Source organism: Hyla sarda, chromosome 1 (genome assembly GCF_029499605.1).
Source record: "Hyla sarda isolate aHylSar1 chromosome 1, aHylSar1.hap1, whole genome shotgun sequence".
Taxonomy (NCBI): Eukaryota; Metazoa; Chordata; class Amphibia; order Anura; family Hylidae; genus Hyla; species Hyla sarda.
The window spans coordinates 518,783,919-518,806,268 of record NC_079189.1 but is presented as its reverse complement, the minus strand read 5'-3'; the positions used below and the strand labels follow the sequence as shown (position 1 = coordinate 518,806,268).

Here is a 22,350-nt window from a genome sequence, read left to right as displayed (position 1 = left end):
TTAGAAGAACATCTACATCTTTCAACTACACTCCTGAGTGTCGTTAAGGGAAATTCAATGTGTGAAATGTATTTTTATATTCCCCAGTGACATATTTAATTGATGGCAATGTCCTACTTTTATAAGGTTTTTATAATTATTGCACACATCACTCACCACTGACTACCAAGATTTGTACAACTTTACATATATATATATATATATATATATATATATATATATATATATATATATATATATATACATATATGTATCCTCCCATAACAATTGCACAGTATAACAAATATTTACTTGACAATATTTGAACTGATGTTTTACAGTAATAATAAACCAGGGCTTCTTTTATAAAAAAAAAAAATGAACATATATATAGTGGACACCTCCCAATAGTGGACAGTTTTTAATTCCCCGGCAGAGCTCCATAAGACTTAAAGGGGTACTACCGTGCTGACAACTTATCCCGTATCTAAAGGATAGGGGATAAGTTGCCTGATCGTGCGGGGTCCCGCCGCTGGGGACCACCGCGATCTTGTACGCAGCACCCCTCTGTCATCAGGCCCTGGAACGAACATCCGCTCCGGGTCTGATGACGAGGCCCGGTGATCGTGACATCACAGCTCCGCCCCCGTGTGACTTCATGCTCCGCTCCCTCAATGCAAGTCTATGGCAGGGGCGAGACAGCTGTCTCGCCCCCTGCCATAGACTTACATTGAGGGGGCGGAGCGTGACGTCACATGGGCGCAGAGCCGTGGCCGTGACGTCACGATACTCCGGTAAGCAAGTTTCTTTTTTTTTTGTTTAGGACACTGCATAATCAAAAAATCGCACAAAAAATAGAGTAGTCGCACATGTGACTTTTTGCGACAATTTTAAGCAAAAATAAATAAATTACTAAATGCTTTGACAAATGTCCCACCCTGAGAGCCACAGGTGAAGTAAGGTGTGCTATCATTTGCTTATCCCTGCTCATTCCCGATTGGTAGGGTCTTAACACTGAGACCCAGACCAATAAAAAATTTTGACGTGTCATTCTGTGCAGATGTGTCATTTGGTGACTTACCACTAAACTCAAAATATCCTCAGAAGTATGGTGTGAGACTACCAGCTTTGCACAACAAGACTTGATGACACTGTCAGGAGAGTATACACTGTGTATGTATGGACACCCAATGATTGCTATGAAGCCTTTTAAAGGATTTATCCAGGAATAGAAAAACAGAGCTAATTACTTTCACAAACAACTCCCCATCTGTCTCCAGGTTGGGTGTGTTTCTGCAGCTCAAACCATTGAGCCAAGTTGTAATACCACACACAACCTGGGGACAGACGTGGAGCTGTTTTTGAAAAATAATATCTCTATTTTTCTATTCCTGAATAACCCCTTTAATGTTTTGGTTGTATGCTGAGTTATTTTCTTGCATGATTTAATAAGAATTTGAAGTTCTTAACTAAACACAAGGAGGGGTCCCTTTGCCACATCCTGACATACCCGTACATAATGGTGATCATGCTGAAGCTATGCCCAGGTGATCACTCCTTGGAGTGCCAGAAAGTTAAACAGATTTGTAAACTGCTTCTATTTTAAAATCTTAATCCTTCCAGTACTTATCAGCTGCTGTATGCTCCACTGGAAATTATTTTCTTTTTTGAATTTCTTTTCTGTCTTACCACAGTGCTCTCTGCTGACACCTCTGTCCATTTCAGGAACTGTCCAGAGTAGGAGCAAATTCCCATAGCAAACCTATCCTGCTCTGGACAGTTCCTGACATGGACAGAGGTGTCAGCAGAGAGCACTGTGGTCAGACAGAAAGAAAATTCAAAAAAGAAAAGAACTTCCTCTGTAGCATACAGCAGCTGATAAGTACTAGAAAGATTAAGATTTTTAAATAGAAGTAATTTATAAGGAAATTCGAAAAAGAAAAGAACTTCCTCTGCAGCATATAGCTGCTGATAAGTACTAGAAAGATAAAGATTTTTAAATAGAAGTCATTTACAGCTATGTTTAACTTTCTGGTACCAGTTGATTTAAAAAAATGTTTTCCAGCGGAGTACCCCTTTAAGCACCACAAATAGTCCAGGGTTGTCAATTGTAATGAAGTTTATATATACCCTAACAAATGCCTGCATATTGTACATTCACAGTGATGTACCTATAGACACATAACAGTAACATTTTTTTAAATTGTTAAAAATAGGAAAAAAATAAAATGAATCATAATAATAATAATAATTATATATATATATATATATATATATATATATATATATTTATCAACAAAGGGTTGGGGGATGAGCAGGTCTGCATAGGCTGTATGTGAAATACTATAATGGGGGAGGGGGTATAGCTGCTGATTACAGACTTCAGTGTCAAGGCTGGATGAACTGCGGCAGCTGTATAGATGGCACAATGTCACATGTTATTCTGGCAGCGCTAATGCTTGGAAACCCTCACTTCCTATAAAATTGCTCAAAGTACTTTCAGAGAAAGTCGTCAGGTTCTCCTGTAATTCGTCCACCTGACTACTCGAAGCTATATATAGCCATGTACATTTATATTAATAAAAGTATATTTTATAAGCATGGCAGGGACACCTTTCCATAAACAATAACATACTGTGATCCGTAAGGCTTTAACATGTTTCTATTGTGAAAGCTGGAAGACAGGGAAGCTACCAGGGAAGAGGTTAATGGAAAAAAAAAACACAGAAAAATGCTAAGTTACTGAATATTTAACTACATATAAAGATAATTTAATGTTCATTTTACAGACTCGTGCTTTAAACCTATTAAAACAAATATGGCGGTTTTATACTGACAGAATTATTACTTTTTGGTTTGGCCCAGAGCGAGGAGTATTCTGTAGGGACGGTGAAGAATGTAACTGTATTACATCAAGGTTGTTGTTTGTTTTCTGAAAATGCTGTCTTCTGACAGATAGCTTTAGAAATATGCAGGGACCAGCAATAATGCAGAAACCGGTCCTGAAACCAACACAAAATATACTTTCCATACCCATGTGCCAGATAGAACCTCATTCTTTGGAAAATGTGACATGACTCAAAGGGGTATTCCTTATCAACTGGCTCCAGAAGGTTAAACAGATTTGTAAATTATTTCTATAAAAAAATCTTAATCCTACCAGTACTTATCATCTTCTGAAGTTGAGTTGTTCTTTTCTCTCAACAATGCTCTCTGCTGACACCTTTGTCCGTCTCAGGAACTGTCCAGAGTAGCAGCAAATCCCCATAGCAAACCTCTCGTGCTCTGGACAGTTCCTGAGACAGACAAAGGTGTCAGCAGAGAGCACTGTGGTCAGACAGAAAAGAGCAACTCAACTTCAGCATCTGATAAGTACTGGTAGGTTAAAGATTTTTATTTTAAGTAATTTACAAATCTGTTTAACTTTCTGGAGCCAGTTTAAATGAAAAGATGGACAGAGGTGTCAGCAGAGAGCACTGTGGTCAGACAGAAAAGAACAACTCAACCTCGGCAGCGGATAAGTAATGGTAGGATAAAGATTTAATAGAAGTAATTTACAAATCTGTTTAACTTTCTGGAGCCAGTTGAAATGAAAAAAAAAAAAAAAAAAAAAAAAAAAAAAAAAAAAAAAAAAATATATATATATATATATATATATATATATTTTTTTTTTTTTTATGGAATACCCCTTTAATGTAAACTCTTTAAAGTTAGAGTTGGCTAAAGATCTGTTTACACCAGAGGTCTCAAGCTGTGGCCCTCCAGATGTTGCAAAACTTCAACTCCAAGCAGGATGATCATTTCAACATGCGATGGCCTCTCAGAGACCATTACATATTGAAGGCAGCATCAACATACGATGCTTTTGTATGTCGGGGCCATCGCATAAACGGCTATCCGGCAGCGCAGACTGCTTCAGCTGCCACCGGATAGCCGTTTACGGTACAGTGTGGTCCGCTGACCATCACTTACCTGTCCTCGGGGCTACGGCGCGTCCTCTTCGGGATCCTCTGCATCGTCGGCGCTCTCCATCGTCATCATCACGTCGCTGCGCATGCCGTCCCGTCATCCAATAGGAGCAGCGTGCCTAGCGACGGAGAGCGGCGATGGAGAGCAAGGATGCCGGGGAAGCAGAGGCCTTGCTGGAGCGTCGGGGACACCCCGGGGACGCGGCGACAGCGATGGAGGGCGACATCCAGGGCAGCGGTGACAAGCGGTGACGGTCCGGAGCGGCGGGGACACGTGAGTATAACTTCCTAAACCAGTGGTCTTCAACCTGCGGACCTCCAGATGTTGAAAAACTAAAACTCCCAGCATGTCCGGACTCCGGGCATGCTGGGTGTTGTAGTTTTGCAACATCTGGAGGTCTGCAGGTTGTAGACCACTGTCCTATACTTTATATTGCACGGATCCCTCAACAATGGTTTCAAACGATGGTCCATTTGGAACGGATTACCATCGTATGTTGAGGGACCACTGTATATGGTTCTATGGAAATCATTGATTTGTATTTGTAAATGGATGTACCTGGTCCTCCAGTGGGAGACGTGTTCTTTATCAACTCTCTGCTTTAGTTTAGAGAGAAGGGTTTTGAATTGAGGTCCCTTCTCTATTACCTCAGAATTACCCAAAGGAGTATTATGCAATCCCCAAGACTGTTTTTTCTTTTTTTTGTTTGTTTTTTGTGGGACAAGTCCTATATTTTTAGGTATTCATTTTGGGTAAATGTATGGTAGTGTAAATTTTTTTTTATATAACTTTATTTATCGACTTTTTTGCAAAAAAAAAAACTTTAACCCCCTTAAGGACCACGGGTCTTTCCATTTTGACACTTTAATTTTTTCCTCATCACCTTCTAAAAATCATTCAATTTTGCACCTACAGACTCATATGAGAGATTATTTTTTTGTGCCAACAATTGTACCTTGTAATGACATCAATCATTTCACCACAAAATTTACGGCAAACACAGAAACAAAATATTTGTGGGGAAAAATAGGGAATAAAAACGCTATTTTGTAACTTTTGGGGGCTTCCGATTCTAAGCAGTGCACTTTTTTTGGTAAAAATAACACCATATTTTTATTCTGTAGGTCCATACGGTTACAATGATACCCAATTTAAATAGGTTTTCTTTATTTTACTACTTAAAAATAATTATAACTACATTCACCAAAATTAGTATATTTAAAATTGTCCTCTTCTGACCCCTATAAATTTTTTATTTTTCTGTATACGGGGCGGTATGAGGGCAAATTTTTTGCGCTGTGATCTGAAGTTTTTATCAGTACCATGATTGTTTTGATCAGTCTTTTTGATTGGACTTTTTGAATACGCAATTTTGGAATTTGGAATAGTTTTTTTTACGTGTACGCCATTGACCGTGCGGTTTAATTAAAATTATATTTTTATAGTTTGGACATTTACACACGTGGCGATCCCATATATGTTTATTTTTATTATGTTTATATGTTTTTTATATGGAATTTGGGAAAAGGGGGGTGATTTAAACTTTTAATAAGGAAGGGGTTAATGTGTGTGTTTTTATACATTTTTCAAACTTTTTTTTTTTTTTTTACACTTTTAGTCCCCTTAGGGGACTTTTACAAGGAATCATTAGATTCCTCATACAGATCAATGTGGTTCCTTAAGGGTACATTCCCACACAGCGTATTTGCTGCGTATTTGCTGCTGCGTATTTTATTTTCTCTGTTGAAGTCAATGGGTAGGAAAATACGCAGCACCAAATACGCAGCAAATACGCAGCAAATACGCAGCAAAATACGCCGTTTGGGAACGTACCCTTTAACCATATTTATCTGTGTGCTCTGCGCCCGATTGATGAAGCCTGGTACTTCCACAGCACAGCAGCCGACACAGAAGGAGAGGTAAGCTCCGGCTACCTCAGAAGTGGATCGCGCCCCCTGGCGATCGCGCGGGGGAGGGGGGGTGGACAATCCACCCCACTGGACCACCAGGGAGCAGTTAAAGGTACCTTGAGACGCTTTGACTGTGGCGATCTAAAGGGTTAATAGCTGGCCGTGGCAATCGCTGCATGTCAGCTATTAACGCCAACAGGAATTAGCTGCGGGCTGGCCAGTATGGTGCGGGCTCCAGTCGGGAGCCTGTGCCATACCTGCTTTATGGCACATGGACGCGTATACACGTCCATGGTCATTAAGAGGTTAACAGGAAAGAAAGATATGAATAGGTAAGACATTAAATAACTAAATAAGATACATTGGGTTAAAAAGCATAGATCCAGCCACCGAATGTGAAAAAGTTTGGTCTGGTGCTGGGTCGTTGTCATGCGTAGCTGGGGGGGTCCCAATGAGGGGACTTGGCCGTGACAAGCGGGGCACGGCTATGATGCTCTAAACGAACCCCGGGTGCCACACGGAGATCCCCGGGGTCCCCAGCGGTGGATAGGGGATAAGATGTCTAGGAGTGGAGTACCCCTTTAAGGACACAGGAAATGTAGCATTTTAGTTTTTTCCTCCTTGCATTCTAAAAATCATAACTCTTTTATATTTCCATCCACAGACCAATATGAGGGCTTATTTTTTTGTTTTTTGTATTGTCACTTTTTATTTTTCCATTAAATGTATGGCAAAAAATATATATATTTTTTTTTGTGGGGAAATTGAAATGAAAACTGCAATTTTGCCCATTTTGGACGGTTTTGTTTTTACGCTGTACACTTTACAATAAAAATGACCTGTTTTCTTTATTCTGTTGGTCAATATGATTAAAATGATACCCATGATTACATACTTTTCTATTATTGTACTGCTTTTAAAAAAACTAACTTTTTTTTTATTTTTATTTTACCATGATTGCATATATATGATATAATATTAATTTTTTACGTAATTATTTTTTTTTGGAATATGATGTGACAAAAAAGCAGCAATTTTGGATTTTTTATTTTTTTTTACGTTTATGCCATTCACCATACGGGATCAATATCATTATATTTTGATAGTTCGGACATTTATGCATACGGCGATATCAAATATATTTATTAATAATTTTATTACGCTTTTTGGGGTATTCTTTTTACACTTTTTATGTCCCCATAGGGGACTATCTATAGCAATAATTTGATTGCTAATACTGTTAAGTGCTATGCATAGGTCATAGCACTAATCAGTGTTATTGACAATCTTCTTCTCTGGTCTGCTCGATCTCAGACCAGAGCAGAAGACCCCAGGAGATGGTCGGAGGCAGGTGAGGGGACCTCCATCCACCACGCTGAATGATCGAATCCCTACGGTGCTGCCAATCCAATTTAATGCCCGCACTGCCACAGATGCCGTGGTCTGTATTGATCACGGTATCTGAGTGGTTAATGGTGGACATAAGCACGATCGCTGATGTCCGCCATTACCGGCAGGTCCCTGGCTGCCTATGTCTATAAGAGGTTAATAATAATTATAATAATAATTAAATAATAATCCCAGTACAACACACTGCTGTGTTGGGTTAACATGTTCAAGAAAACCATGGCTGCATCTGTACTACAAGTAATGCAAACACTTCTCTTTCAAAAATAGGGATTGGCCACAGTTGAATCTATGATAATCTCAGCCATCAGACTCTATCAGTCAGAATGAAATCATGAATCCAATTGATATGTCATCAAAGTCTATAATAGAAAAGCATGGCAATGAACTGAAGACATGAAGTGCCCCATTACCATCGTAACAGGGTACTCCCATGGGGTAGCTATAAGGGTAACAGAAATTACAGATGCCCCCTAGTCCTGGTATTGTCCCTTAAACAATATAAAAAGAAACATGTTCTATAAATAACTTCTTAATCCTCTACATATTCACAGCCTGCTTGATAAAGGTCCAGGAAGGACAACATATTGCACATAAATATATGGGGGGTCATTCTTTCATTTCATTGTTTCATTCTTTTTCAGACTTTTCATCATACTCATTAATTTTTGTTCTTTTGCCTAAAAGGGGGCCATTTGACACATTTGTTATATGCAACTTTTTGAAAAGTTGTTGACTTTGTGCATAACTTCACTCTACTCAATAGGTGCCCTACAAACCACATGTCAAAAAAAAAAAGAATAAAACTACATGGGCAGTATGATAAATATTGTGCAACTGAAACTAGCATAAAGGAGAAAGTGCAAGCTCAAAAAAAGGGTAAAAGGGGTAAATGATAAATTCCTTCAGTCTTTCTACAGAGCATTGACCCCTATACAAGAGCCTAGTACCAACTTTAAATCCATCAAACCCTATCCATACACTAACTCTTTTTTTGTGTACTGTAGATGGCACAAATCTGACGTTTAGTTTACAGAAAGTGTAGTTGTTGTGTTCATCTGTCATTATTACAGGATGTACTAATTCATACTGCTTAAAGGAGATGTCCGGTGCTCATTTTTCTTATTGTATCCATTCCGGGCTGCAAAAAAAAGAAAATAAGCTATCTCTTGCCTGCCTGCGCTCCCCCGGAGCTCCGGTACAGGTGTTCGGTCCCCGGGCTGTATTCTTCTTACTTCCTGTTAGCCCGACACGTCACACGGAGCTTCAGCATATCATTGGCCGAGGCGGGACATCGCTGCAGCCGGTGATAGGTTGAAGCTCCGTGTGATGTGCCGGGCTAACAGGAAGTAAGAAGAATACAGCCCGGGGACCGAACACCTGTACTGAAGCATCGGGGGAGCCTAGGCAGGTAAGAGAAAATTTGTTTTCTTTTATTTTTCCGCCCAGAACGGATAAAATAAGAAAAGTGAGCACCGGACATCTCCTTTAACATTACATTTTTTTTTAGAATTAAAGGGGTTATCCAGGAAAAAATTTTTTTTATAGATCAACTGGCTCCAGAAAATTAAACAGATTTGTAATTACTTCTATTAAAAAATCTTAATCCTTTCAGTACTTATGAGCTTCTGAAGTGAAGGTTGTTCTTTTCTGTCTAAGAGCTCTCTGATGACACGTGTCTCGGGAAACACCCAGTTTAGCAGAGGTTTGCTATGGGGATTTGGTTCTAAACTGGGCGGTTCCCGAGACACGTGTCATCAGAGAGCACTTAGACAGAAAAGAACAACCTTAACTTCAGAAGCTCATAAGTACTGAAAGGATTAAGATTTTTTAATAGAAGTAATTTACAAATCTGTTTAACTTTCTGGAGCCAGTTGATATATATAAACAATTTTTTTTTCCTGGATAACCCCTTTAAGGACATACAGTATTTCCAAAACTTGATACTATGTCTTTGACCTAAATTAAAACCGTAGGATGAATTCTCATATGTGAAAGGTTGTGTGTGCACTTTAAGATAACCTTACCTTTGTAAGGGATTATTTAGTACATATATTTTGCAAACATTCCCAATTATTGAAAATAAATAGTTATTAACAATAATAAAATAAACTGTGAAGGTATGAAAAGATAAGTGAATCTAAAATTGATATATATTTAAGTATAAAGAGCCATGAAGATGATGGTAAGATTTAATTAGGGTCCTTGCAGTGAAAGGTTGAGAAGCCTTGATCTATTACTTTAGCTGTTACTGAAATTTCTAAAATTTCCCATGATGCTCAGGCAGAATTGCAATTAAAGCAGCGCACAGTGGGAGATCATCAGGAATGAGGAGGAGAGGGGGAGGTGAGACTGTTTTTAATTCAGCATTACCTACAGTACGATGGAAGCTCAGCATTTCACTGAAACAATGTGGGATCTTCATCTGCTAGATATATTTTTCTAAAGGTCTCATGCGCAAATCTTTAAGTTAAATTCTCCCAGAACATGGCTATTTTTGGACATTTTAATAAGTGATAATTCTAAAAATAACTTCTTATACTTATTCAATGTTTCCAGAAAATATTCATATTAAAAATGAGAAGTGGTGAATTTTCTTTTTGTGAACATAAATAGCGTAGGCTGAGAGTCAACAGTAACCTGCTATGGGAAAAGGCTCATTGCTTGCAGCGAAGCGTGAAATATCTCTAACCCCCCCCCCCCAACAGTTCTAGATATCTGTCTAATGTAATATTTGCTTTATTCTGCTTCTAAAATTAATTGATTCAATTGCTGTTTATTTGCTGCAGGTATGCAAAAGCTTGGGAATTGATTATTGAAAAAAATTAAGAAATAAATATTATATATATATATATATATATATATATATATATATATATATATATGTTAGTGTTGCTCTTCCTCGAGCGGCTGCCTTCTTGTGCAAATTTATTCCCAGAAAGTGTGAGTAAAAGCGAAAGATGTGCGCGTGTGTGTAAAGCAGGATGTTCTCTGCTTCTACAGAAGCTTTCTTCTCAATATGTCATCTCGATAAAAAATGGAGACAGCTGCTATACAAAATGATAATTGTTTAGGTGTCTATACTGTACGTGTGTTACTTGCCCTAAAATGGAATGGTTCATCTGCTGGCTTTGTGGGATATGTGTGTTTAACACAATGTAGTAAACTAAGATATTATATAAAAATAGCTATAGGCCATGGTGATATTGTAGCAATAACCGATTTTTAGTTTGTATACAATATAACAATAGCGCTAAAAGTGGCTGTGGTAATGTGTAGATGTGCCCAACCAAGCTGCTATACTGGAGGTATGAATTCCCGTATGTCCTACACAACTATAAAAAGTACTTAAAGGGGTACTCTGCTGCTCAGCGTTTGGAACAAACTGTTCTGAACACTGTAGCCGGTGCTGGGAGCTCTTGATGTCATAGCCCCACCCCCTCATGACGTCACACCCCGCCCCTCAATACAAGTCTATGGGAGGGGGCGTGATGCCCCCTCCCATAGACTTGCATTGAGGGACGGGTTGTGATATCATGAGGGGGCGGGGCTATGACATAATGAGCTCCCGCCACCCGCTCCAGCATTCGGAACAGCTTGTTGCAAACGCTGAGCAGCGGAGTACCCTTTTGCCATCACGCCCCCTCCCATAGACTTGCATTAAGGGACGGGGTGTGACATCATGAGGGGGCGGGACTATGACGTAATGAGCTTCCGCCGCTGGCTCCAGCATTCGGAACAGTTTGTTCCAAACGCTGAGCAGCGGAGTTCCCCTTTAATGAATACCTAACAGTAAGAGTTATATATGGGACTTTTGTAAGACACAGCATGATTTAAAATAAGTGCATACCTGTATAGTTGTATAGGAGAGTACCGTGTATTAGCAATATAGAGGTACACAGGAACGGTGCATAGGCTCTAAATAGGGGCTGTGGATAAGAAAAAGAAAGTGCCGTATTGTACACTTGTGTGGCTAATAAATGCTGATAGCATATATACATAAAAACTATATATATAGTTATATCCTATCAGCATTTATTAGCCACACAAGTGTACAATACGGCACTTTCTTTTTCTTATCCACAGCCCCTATTTAGAGCCTATGCACCGTTCCTGTGTACCTCTATATTGCTAATACGCGACACTCTCCTATACAACAATGCATAGCATAATTGTATAGGAGAGCCAGCAGATAAACCATTCCATTGTCGGGCAAGTAACACACATACAGTATAGACACATAAATTATCATTTTGTATACTGTACATAATAAAAAGACAGTGGAAAATAGGGTTTACATCATTTAAAGCACCTATCATGAGACAAAAGCTGTTGTCTCATAAAGATAACGTCTGCACCCTCAGCTCATCCCAAAGGGTTTGGTTCTTGAACCCCCAGCAATAAGCTCTCATTGTCTGGGGAAGTTTTATTAGGCTATTATGTAGGATATATAGACAGGGGTTGCTTTGATGGGACGACATGATGACATTTCTGTCTGGATTACAGGCTAAAATTCACTGTTTCCATGGGTCACATCCGCATCACTAAATCCACTCTAAGGGTAGGGTCACGCGTAACGGATCCGCAGCTGGAGGCACAAAATAAGTCCGGTCACCGGCGGATCTTAAGCGTAAAATACGCTGCAGGGGTGACCCTACCCTAAAGGGAATATAAACAACAAGTTTAAAACTGACACGTTAGACACAGCTACACCCACAACAATACATATGAATATTACCTCCAGCTGTTGCAAAACTACAACTCCCAGCATGTCCAGACAGTCAAAGGCTGTCTTAGAGGAATAGCTGGCATCAGACATAAGAGGGCATTTTGGGAAGCATTGTCTTCCATGTGTGTCACATGTCTGTCATATTTTCTCAGTCAATCAGCAATGCTAATCACACTTCTATAGAGGCTAATAATAATAACAATAAACAATTTTATACAATAGTACTAGTATTTTTCCTTTTAGGTAAATTATACTTTTTTTTATTTCTTTTTTTTTTTCCAGAAAATTTCAATAATTATACTGTGCATTATCCATCCAAATAGTATGGAGCTTAAAAAAAATTGGAATATCCCTGTGACTGACTGAAAAAGTATGTAGAGTAATACCCCTACCATCTATATTTAGTGACTGTATGAAATACTGTATTTGTCACTCATCACACACTATAGAGAACGCAAGTATTTACACACACAAGACCTGTCACAAAGAGATAAATATCGCAGTGTGAAAGTCATTCCCTGCACACTGAAATCCTTTCCTCTCAATGACGATACCTATTATCACTTTACCTATCACCTGCCGTGACAAATCTTCCCGAGAAGACAGTAATGGCCCAGCCGGATAAGCTACATGTACATGAACACTAGATATAAGTGGTTTGCTATGTTCTCCAATGGCTTGTGTTTCCTATGTAAGCATTGATTGCACATGTTTAACGAGTAAAATGATACTTGAAGGAGAATTCTAGGATTTTTCTTTTAAGGAAAGGCTGTCAGTGTAAGATGTGTGGGGTCTCATTCCCTGGATGCCCATTTACAGACTTATTGAGGGGGCATATCCTCACCTCCTTCAGAGCAGTACCAAGACAGCCTGTTTTATAAGTGGTAGTAACAGTCAAAGGAACATATATATATATATATATATATATATATATATATATATATATACAGACTTTGCTTTCTTAGGTACTGCAGGGGAGGGGCCAATAATCTCCAGTGTGTTCTACTACTTCCAGATCATAAATACACAGTTTAAACGCACCCTTTCAGATAGAGACATTTAAAAAAAAATGGACACCAAGATGTAGCCATGTTGATACCAAACAATCTACTTGTTTTTGTGTATAGTAAATGGATCTTACTTTTACTACAAATATTGTATTTTTTAATTGTTGGAACAATCAATCTACATGGACATCCATATAATGCAGCTACAGTTACTTTCTAATATTTTCTTTAATTTGTTCCTTTAAAGGGGTACTCCGCTGCTCAGCATTTGGAACAAACTGTTCCGAATGCTGGGGCCGGCGCCGGGAGCTCGTGACGTCATAGCCCTGCCCCCTCATGATGTCACGTCCCGCCCCCTCAGTGCAAGTCTATGGGAGGGGGCGTGACAGCCGTCATGCCCCCTCCCATAGACTTGCCTTGTGAGGGGGGGGGGACATAATGTCATTAGGGGACGGGGCTATGACACCACAAACTCCCGGTGCCAGCTCCAGCGTTCAGAGCAGTTTGTTCCAAGCGCTGAGCAGCGGAGTACCCCTTTAAGAAGTTAGACTAAAAGCCCATAAATACATAGTATGGACACACATCATAGCCATGTATGGATGCCAAGGCGTACATCTAACTAGGGGAAAAAAAAACATTCATTAAAGTTTACATAGATGCAATCTTGGTGTCATATTTGTCCCTATCCAAAAGTAGTTGTCTTATAAACCTTGCCTTGACATACTACTACTCCGGTATTTGAACAATCCATGAATTTTACCTGTCTGCCATTTCTAGAGCTGATTGCTGCCAACCCTGATCTATAGCCTGCCTGACCCCGACCATTCTCCTGCTGTTTGTCTACCATGGTATTGTACTCATTTGACGATCTGGTGTCTGGTCTGCATTGGAATAATAGGTCAAGGTTTAAACTTCTTGGGCCAGTCCAGTCATAGACAACATTTATTATCTAAATTTACAAGGAAAATAAAAGATGACGACCACAAGTAGACTAGGCAGTATATTTGGGCAACCAGGTAGTTGGCAGACTATTATGTCTTCTGTGATCTGATAGCAACAGTTAGGCTGCCATAAGGAAATGCAGTATTCTATCTCATGAAATAATATTTAAGCAGAAATCTATTTTCACGACTCGTCCACTTTAACACGAGGAAGGTTATTCATGCAAATATTTCAAAGAGAACATTTTTAATTCTTCAAAATTCAGAAAAGTAGATAATGAAACAGAACGGCAACATGGCCCCCCTGGCATTCATCTCACACTTTATATAGTGTGAGTCTATTTCATGTTTATCCAGCTGGATGAAAAGATCCTTAGCATGAAGAGCCTTGCATCACAATTTCAGTGGACCTGGGAGTATCATGCCTTTTGTGTCTAATCATATTACTGCCCATAAATTTACCTCTCATAGAGCTCCGAACAGATAAGCAAGTCAACTGAATGAGCAATTAGTTGCCTAACCATAGAAGGCCCATTTACTCCTAATATTGGAGAAGTCGGGTTGTGTCTGATGAAGCATGTAATGTGCCAATGCTATGATTTGTCAGGTCTTAATTAGCCAGACAAATGTGATCTGCATTATGTAGCTCCCACTTCACATCCTTGCCAAGCAGAAAAGTAGAGACAAACAATTAAGAAAAACAGAAAGCCAACCGTGTAATACAGTCTGTCATTGCATATTCTCTCTAGCTTGGCATATGTATGCTGGAACTACAGACCAACTTAGATTACGAGTATGAAATTCACAACACAGTCACAATCACGTTGTGTTGTCTGAACTTATGTCTCGTAATTGTCAGCTGAACCCACAAGCTCTATCCTGCATCTCAAGTTACCAACAATTTTGGCATTGCATGATTATATGGGTAGTTTTCATACACTTTTGTTAATAAAGAAATGGATTTCTGTAACCAACAGAACCTTAGGGTTAAGTCAATATATATATATATATATATATATATATATATATATATATATGTGTGTTTTTATATTTATATTTTTATCTATCTTAATGTAGATCACTTTTAAATGGCTGGAGATATTTCACAGAAACTTGGCACACATGTTATTTATATTTCAGCTATAAATATAGGATAGGTAAATTAACCCTAACCCACTCCCATTTTCAAAGGTCCTATAAAAGCCTATGGGACTTCTGGTACCTTAGGCTTTTATAGGCTGAGTTTGGTTCCACAAACTCAGCTCTGCATCTCTAGGTCGGTCCAGCTTGTAATCCATGCCTTCTCCTGAAAGCCACTCCTCTCCTATTTTCTGCCTTTTTTTGTTTTGACTCAAGGCCGAAAACACAATTTTCGCATGATACATCCACATCACAGGTCCTTTAAAGGGGTTATTCAGTAATAGAAAAACACAGCTAATTTCTTTCAAAAACCGCTCCCCGTCTGTCTCCAGGTTGGGTGTGGTTTTACAACTTGTCTCCATTCACTTCAATGGAACTGAGCTGCAGAACCACACCCAATCTGGAGACAGACGGGGAGTGGTTTTTGAAAGAAAGTCACTGTTTTTCTATTCCTGGATAACCCCTTTAACCACAATCTCTGCATCACAGCTCAACCCCACCTTACTCCACAAGCTCCGCCTCTCTGGGTGAATGTGTTGGTCAGGTTTGCAAGCCACGCCCCCTCCCAAAATATACGGGCCCAAGACAAGACAAAGCCTGGCCCAAGACAAGACATAGGTGCACAATCTATCTTTCAACAATGGTCATACATGTTAAAGCGGTTTTGCCAAAATAAACATGTATTTCCTATCCATAGGATAGAAAGGATAGTAAATGGGAGAGTCAAAGTTAGTCAGGTACAGCAAATGGCTATCTTCGGCCTCTCATAGACAATGAATAGAGCTGCAGACTGTTTCTCCTTTCAGAGTCTGGTCCAGGTGTCCCCAAAACCCCTTTATTGTTGGCAAAACTTGCCAATTTCTACAGGACTGGCCAACTATCAAATGTTTTTAACGGTCTCCCCTATTCTTTCTCTATGTTAAATATCAGGAAAGAGAAGGATCATATCATTGGATTTTAACCCAATCCTTTCCTGAAAAAAGATCAGCTGCCAGCAGAGGTGTCTGGTAACATTTTACCCTCCTCTTTACACTTAGAACCAAACCAAACCAAGTGTTCATGTCTATAGGAATGTCAGTAGAGAAAGCTATAGGTTGAATAACCAGCTACCTAATATATAGTTCCATCCTACAATGGGTGCTCATATACCGGATGTCAACAGACTATATTTTGATGTCTCAGAATGTCTAGTGGTCGTTATTTATACACATTAATATGGCCAGTTAGAGATATAGATTACAATAATGCATTTTTAAAGGGGTACTCCACTGCCCAGCATTAGGAACATGGAGCAGACAGAGGGGTTGTGATGTCATGGCAACGCCCCTCATGGTGTCACGCCATGCCCCCTCAATGAAAGAGTGAGGGAGTGTGGAGTGATGTCACAAGGGGCGTGGCCGTGACGTCACGACCCCATCGACTGCACCCAACGTTCCAAATGAACACCAAGTTCGGTACAGAGATTGCGGGGGGTCCCAGCGGAGGGACCCCTGCGATCAGACATCTTATCCCCTATCCCTTTAAATTCAAGAAAGGCACAATAAATATGTGACAGAAACCTTATTACCCTAAACCTGTGAATTCCAATAGGGAGTAACCCATAACCTTTTTATAGCTACATTTATTACATTATCATTTAGCTTATGGGATTCCTATGCTCTGTGCTTGGCAGCAGACTGAGCATTCTGATATAGTGAGTGCACTGCATGAAAAGTATATAACCCTGTATACTTATTTTTACAACTAGGGCCAATAGGTAAATATGCTACTGTATGCATATGAACTGGAATATGTCGAAGTCTTTAATCGATATACATCAGGAAATCTATGCAACATACACAGAGGGCTCACATGCAGAGGCACAGAGCCCCAGGTAGACAGACATTCAGTCTCTTATCACTTCCCAGAGACTATAAATTAGTCTCCAGGTGCAGATCGTGTACGACTCCTATGACACACAGCATCTCTATGTCTTATCCCCTCTGATGTCATTTTGATAAATAGGCCAGACATGGTCATCACACAGAACAGGACACACAATAGCTTATCTTGTCTAGGAGGCCTGAAGTGCACATCATGTGTTCTAAGGAACAGAACTGGGTCACTGTACCTCTACAATATCCCGAGAGCACTTCATTTATTTTATAAAAGGGACACAATGACCAAACGAATGCGAATCCATGGAATCGGTGTGCAGAAAGTTTATTCCACTAAAGTTATGCATGTAGTATATGCGTAGTCTTATTAATTTGAAACCAGAACAATTACACCTTTTTAGAAGCTGTTTTAAATCTTATTATGTGAAATAATTAAAATTGCAAATAACTAATTTCCCATTGCCGGAAGGCAAATTACAGTTATTTTATGCTTAAAAACACTGCTAAATATCTTTTTCAGAAACAAAAACAATAAAACTGCAAGAGAAGATTATAAATTCTACAACCAATAAAACTTTTCTGCTATTTTGAATATTATATAAATCTAGTTTAGTCCATTAAAGGGACAGTACTATACCATCTGTGCATTCCATGGTTTGCTTTTCTGTCATTTGAATAACTCTTTTTAAATAACACTATCTTAGATATTTGTTAGCAAATAAACATTTCCGCATATTCACTTTTTATTGTATGCAGTGTGGGAAAAAAAACATTCTGATGTTGTATGCAAATCTCTAACTGCTCCTGTGGACCCCAGTTGTTAACTCCTTAAAGAGATATTTCCAACTCGCAAAGGTATCTACACGATAAGGAATAACAAGCTTAACTCTATGGGTCCAACCGCTGGGATCCCCACCAATCACTAGAATGGAGGAAATTGTCCCCTAAATGAATCGAGAGCATAACTGAGCACCCAGCAGTGTTTGGAAGCCCCACAAAGAACTAATTGAGAAATGGCCACACATGCACACTGTGCTCCCTTAATTTGTGGCACAGTTTTCTTCTACTCTTGTGACTGGTAGGGGTCTCTATAGTCAGAGGGATCATCTTGTTATCCCCAATACTGTGGATAGGTTATATCTTCCCATCTTCCAAAGGAGATATCCCGTTAAAACCCTCATTTCATTGTATTAGTGAAGTCTATGTTAATAGATGGAAGTACAGGATTTTCATCTATTACATAAAACAGAGGGTGCCTACTATGCACATCCATGCACTACACGTGTTGTTTTTAATAGGAAATTCTTTTATTTTTTTATTTTTTTATTTATTTGTGCAATGCTTTACTTTCCCTGCGGGGGCACTGCATGGAAATGAAACACCTATTTCTAAATTCCCTAGCAACTGTTAACGCATTACTGGTGGTTCCATCACAAACAAAGATAAATACATCTTTGAAAGTAAAATCCTACTTTTCCATTATGAGATAAATATTGAAGTTTTTTTATGTTATTTTCCAGGATTTTTAGAATGTAGAAAACAACTTTACTCCCCCCCCTATGCGTACTGCTGCTGTATCGTTCCATGCTGGGTCTGTTGTGTTACATACATTCTTTATGTAAATCTGCAGCCAATCTCTGAGCTCAGTGGTCATGTGTCCTACAGGCAAGCAGAGACTACTGAACCCAGCAATTGGCTGCAGTGTCACATGAATAATGCATGTAACATCAATGCGCCATACTTGACTGGAACACAGGCCAATGGAGGTGCTGGATCAGCAGCAGGTTGAGGGATAAACAAAGTCTTTTTTACACAAACCTATGAAAAATAATATATATATAAAAAACATATTCTCTATCATCAGCAGTGTCCTCTTAAGATCTTCAGTTTTTTAGTCAATAATTTCAGGTACAGAATAAAAACCCCACTTTTCACTGTACTAGCCCTTGATGCCTTGTATTCTCTGATGCTTAGATTATGTTCATTCTGGTATCTCACCTTTTCATTTACAGGTATAACAAGCCTTCATACACCTTACCCCATCATGTGTGGTATTTAATGCTGCACTGTGTGAATGTGTGTCTGGCAAATTACTAATGAAGGCAATTACGTACTAGTTTACTTGTGCGTGGATCCCGTGATGACAAGTAATGTGTATTGTCTGTAGAAATACATACTAGGGGAACTAATGCAGGCTGACCTATGAACTAGATTACAGTAGATGTTTTGACATGTTCCTTTAAATGTGCTACAAAAACAAACAAACAGTTTTTTACCTGTTTTATTGCCAGTAAGACTTTCCATGCATCTAAAAAATAACCAAGGTTTGTTCCCAAGAGATGACTTCCCCAAAGTGTTTCTTTTGGCAGAAGGTGAAAATGCAGTATTTTGTTATAAAATGTATTTAATCCCCCAAAAGCTTCCCTATGTGTGGCCCTTTAAGACAAGGACCTTGGGAGTATTTGGATTACGTCCTCTTCGTTATTTAGAAATGACAGGTTATTGGACAGGGGAAGTATTACATCAAGATGACCAGGATAACTTTTAGGTAAGATAAATTAAAAAGGGTGAGTCTTAAATTCACCATACATTAACACAAAAGGCATTTTAAATAAAGTGAATGTTCCGGCCCTATATGATGCTGAGAGCTGTAGATATGGCCAAAAAGCTGAAGGGAAGATAAAACAAATGATACCTTGTTAAATTATGGCTGTTTGCAAAGTTATAAAATTATGTTTTATTACCAAGCTCAGGGATCATAGAGCCAGTGTAAAGCTGCAGCATGTACACCTTCTCCCTTCCCCTGCCCTCTTTGCTCTGCCTGATTGATGTAAAAGGCTCAGTGCTGGAAGCCAAACTCTGTACAGCAATTATGGAGGGGTTGGGGATGGAGGAGACATACATGCTCTTGAGCTTTGAAAGAAAACATGATTACATAGCTTTGCAAACATCATCTAAGAGACAGGTTGCATTTTATTTATCAACTATCTGCCCATGTCTGAAGCTCAGAGCATGATATAAAACTGACAGATTCCCTTACTGAGCAGTTTATGGCATACCCAAAGAGCTCTGTGTCCCTTACTTTTTGGGAGAACAATGGAGCTGTACCCCTGACTAAGAAATGCAATTGCGACTTTGTCTCTTTCTGTAACTCCCAGAAAGGGAAAAACAAGCAGCACTGAATTAATAAGTAAACCTTGGGCTATTACTTGAGCAAAATTGAAAATAAGTTTGTTTTAAGGAACAACACTATACCACATATATATGTTACTTATCTATTACCCTAGTTACTGGTCAAGAAAGGCTAATGATTACATTTTCTCTATACTTCTTTATATGCAAAGATGTAAAATCCTGGGCCTTGACCCAACATATGTATCACGGTCCCCTTTTCATGAAGTGCCCTTCATAACACTGGTGCCCTGTATCGCAGTGGCCATTTGCCACTAAATATATATATATATATATATATATATATTTATTTTTTTTAAATATAAGGGCTCATGATCAAGATCCCTCCAGTCAAGGTGCAATATAAATATGATAGTATATATATATATATATATATATATATATATATATATATATATATTTATATATATATATATATATTATAAATGTATTGCAAAAAGGTTTCCATTAGTGTCATCGACATTTTCTGATCCTAAGCTGATTTTTCTTTGCTTTCAATAAATTGCTTTGTCTACTGGAATCTCAACAAGAATCTAGGCTGGGGCATGGAAATTATCATCAGTAGGCTAATATGCATTTTTCTAAACCATTTTATAATAAAACTGATGAATGAGTAACATATATTAACATATTTTTTCCTGATTATATGCAGTTACATTTTCTTAAGTGCATTGCTACTGTTAAAGGTATAGATCAAGCATATGTTAAAGGCAACCCCTCCCCCACTGAATAATTTTACGAATACATATCTGGTTGCTATCCCAGCATATCACACCTGCATTGTTTAGATCACCACCTTCTTAGTGACCTCTGAACTATCATGAGCATCTGTTATGCTGTGGGAAAGATATATACCCAACAGTGACAACCAGAAGAAAAATGTAGAACACTGAGAAAGCTGTTCATGAGAAGTGATACTGCTCTCTGCTTTTTGGAAATTTCCAGTGTTGCTTGGTGCAACTTTTACGTTTCTGGTTTATAACTAGGGGTGAAAGTAAGGGGGCAAGGCAAGCAAGCGCAAATATTTCAACATTTGGCAAAAACTTGCAATAATCTGAAAGATGTGGAAATGAATGGTATGGGGTCAGGTTATTCAATTATAGGAATCTTGAGGGTATTGTGGTGCGATTCTTAATTTTAATATGTTGTGTGATATGCAGTGAAACTTGTTTGGGAAGACCACCCAAAATTGCATTGAAAAGGGGTTCTTCATGGGGTGGTCTTAAAGGAAATGGCCAATTCCTCACATAAAATCTGGTCTTGGGTGGTCTCATTGAGGTGGTCTTTTGGAGAGGATTCACTGAAAATAAATATTTTTGTTGGATGGAATAGAACAAAGGTAATTTAATTGCTCTGATGTATTAAATGGAAGAAATCCTACTCAGAATGATCATGCTATCAATAAAATCTCTAAAAACTGGTTTATAAAGGCTTGCTGCCATTTCCTGAATATTTCATTCAATGTGAATACTTGTCTAGGATGGCTGTGCTAGCCAAGGACTCGTGTCTCTTGCAGTATATTTTCATTTCCAATTCTATGATGTGCTGCAGAGCCCTATCCACAATCATTATACAGTGTTATGATCAGAGGGTGTCAACTCTTTCCTATGAGAGCTATCTGCTGCTTCTATGCATGTTGCTGAGCTAGTGCCACTGTTGCTTTGCTTGACAATTAATTATTTTTTTTCTACTCAAGCAAAACCCAATGTTTCTACATTGTGTGTAACTCTTAATATATTCCCTGTGATTAATTACACAAAAGTCATTGGAAAGAGGAAGCTCATTACTCTGCACACTGAAGGGATTTGGCCATAATATGCTCCATCCGTTCTCTCTTACCTGTCTGTTGCGTTCATCCATTATCCTCGTGATCTGAATCTTTTTTCTCCCCATAGTCCCCGTTTTTCTTTCTTCTCTCGTCCTTAAAGCAATGTATTTTTCCTTCTTCTGTCCTTCTCACTTCTTTCTGGTTACAGTTCTTTCACTTTCCTATTGCCCCTTTTTCAGTTTACTGATCTCGACATCCGTACCTGTATCAGAAAAGGAAAGTTCATAAGTAAACAGGGATCTAAATATTAACTCATAGTTGTAATCTGTGCAAATGTTATAAAGTTTTTCAGAACACGTTGCTGCATTTTAGTGTCAGTATTATAGCAGTGGTACTCCAGACATCCTACAGTTCTACTGCATGATACTTAG

The 22,350-nt window shown here is 38.8% G+C and overlaps 1 protein-coding gene across 14 annotated transcripts in view; it reads right to left on the bottom strand.

Annotated features, from left to right (window-relative positions):
• The window catches only part of MEF2C (myocyte enhancer factor 2C), a 231,646-nt gene that overhangs the window by 111,912 nt on the left and 97,384 nt on the right, over nucleotides 1-22,350 (bottom strand). For all 14 annotated transcript variants that reach the window (XM_056538436.1, XM_056538454.1, XM_056538421.1 and 11 more), the window contains exon 2: nucleotides 21,991-22,181. In XM_056538436.1, coding sequence (XP_056394411.1) covers nucleotides 21,991-22,044 — 54 coding nt within the window. In that variant the 5' untranslated portion in view covers nucleotides 22,045-22,181. The remainder of the gene's footprint in view (nucleotides 1-21,990; nucleotides 22,182-22,350) is intronic.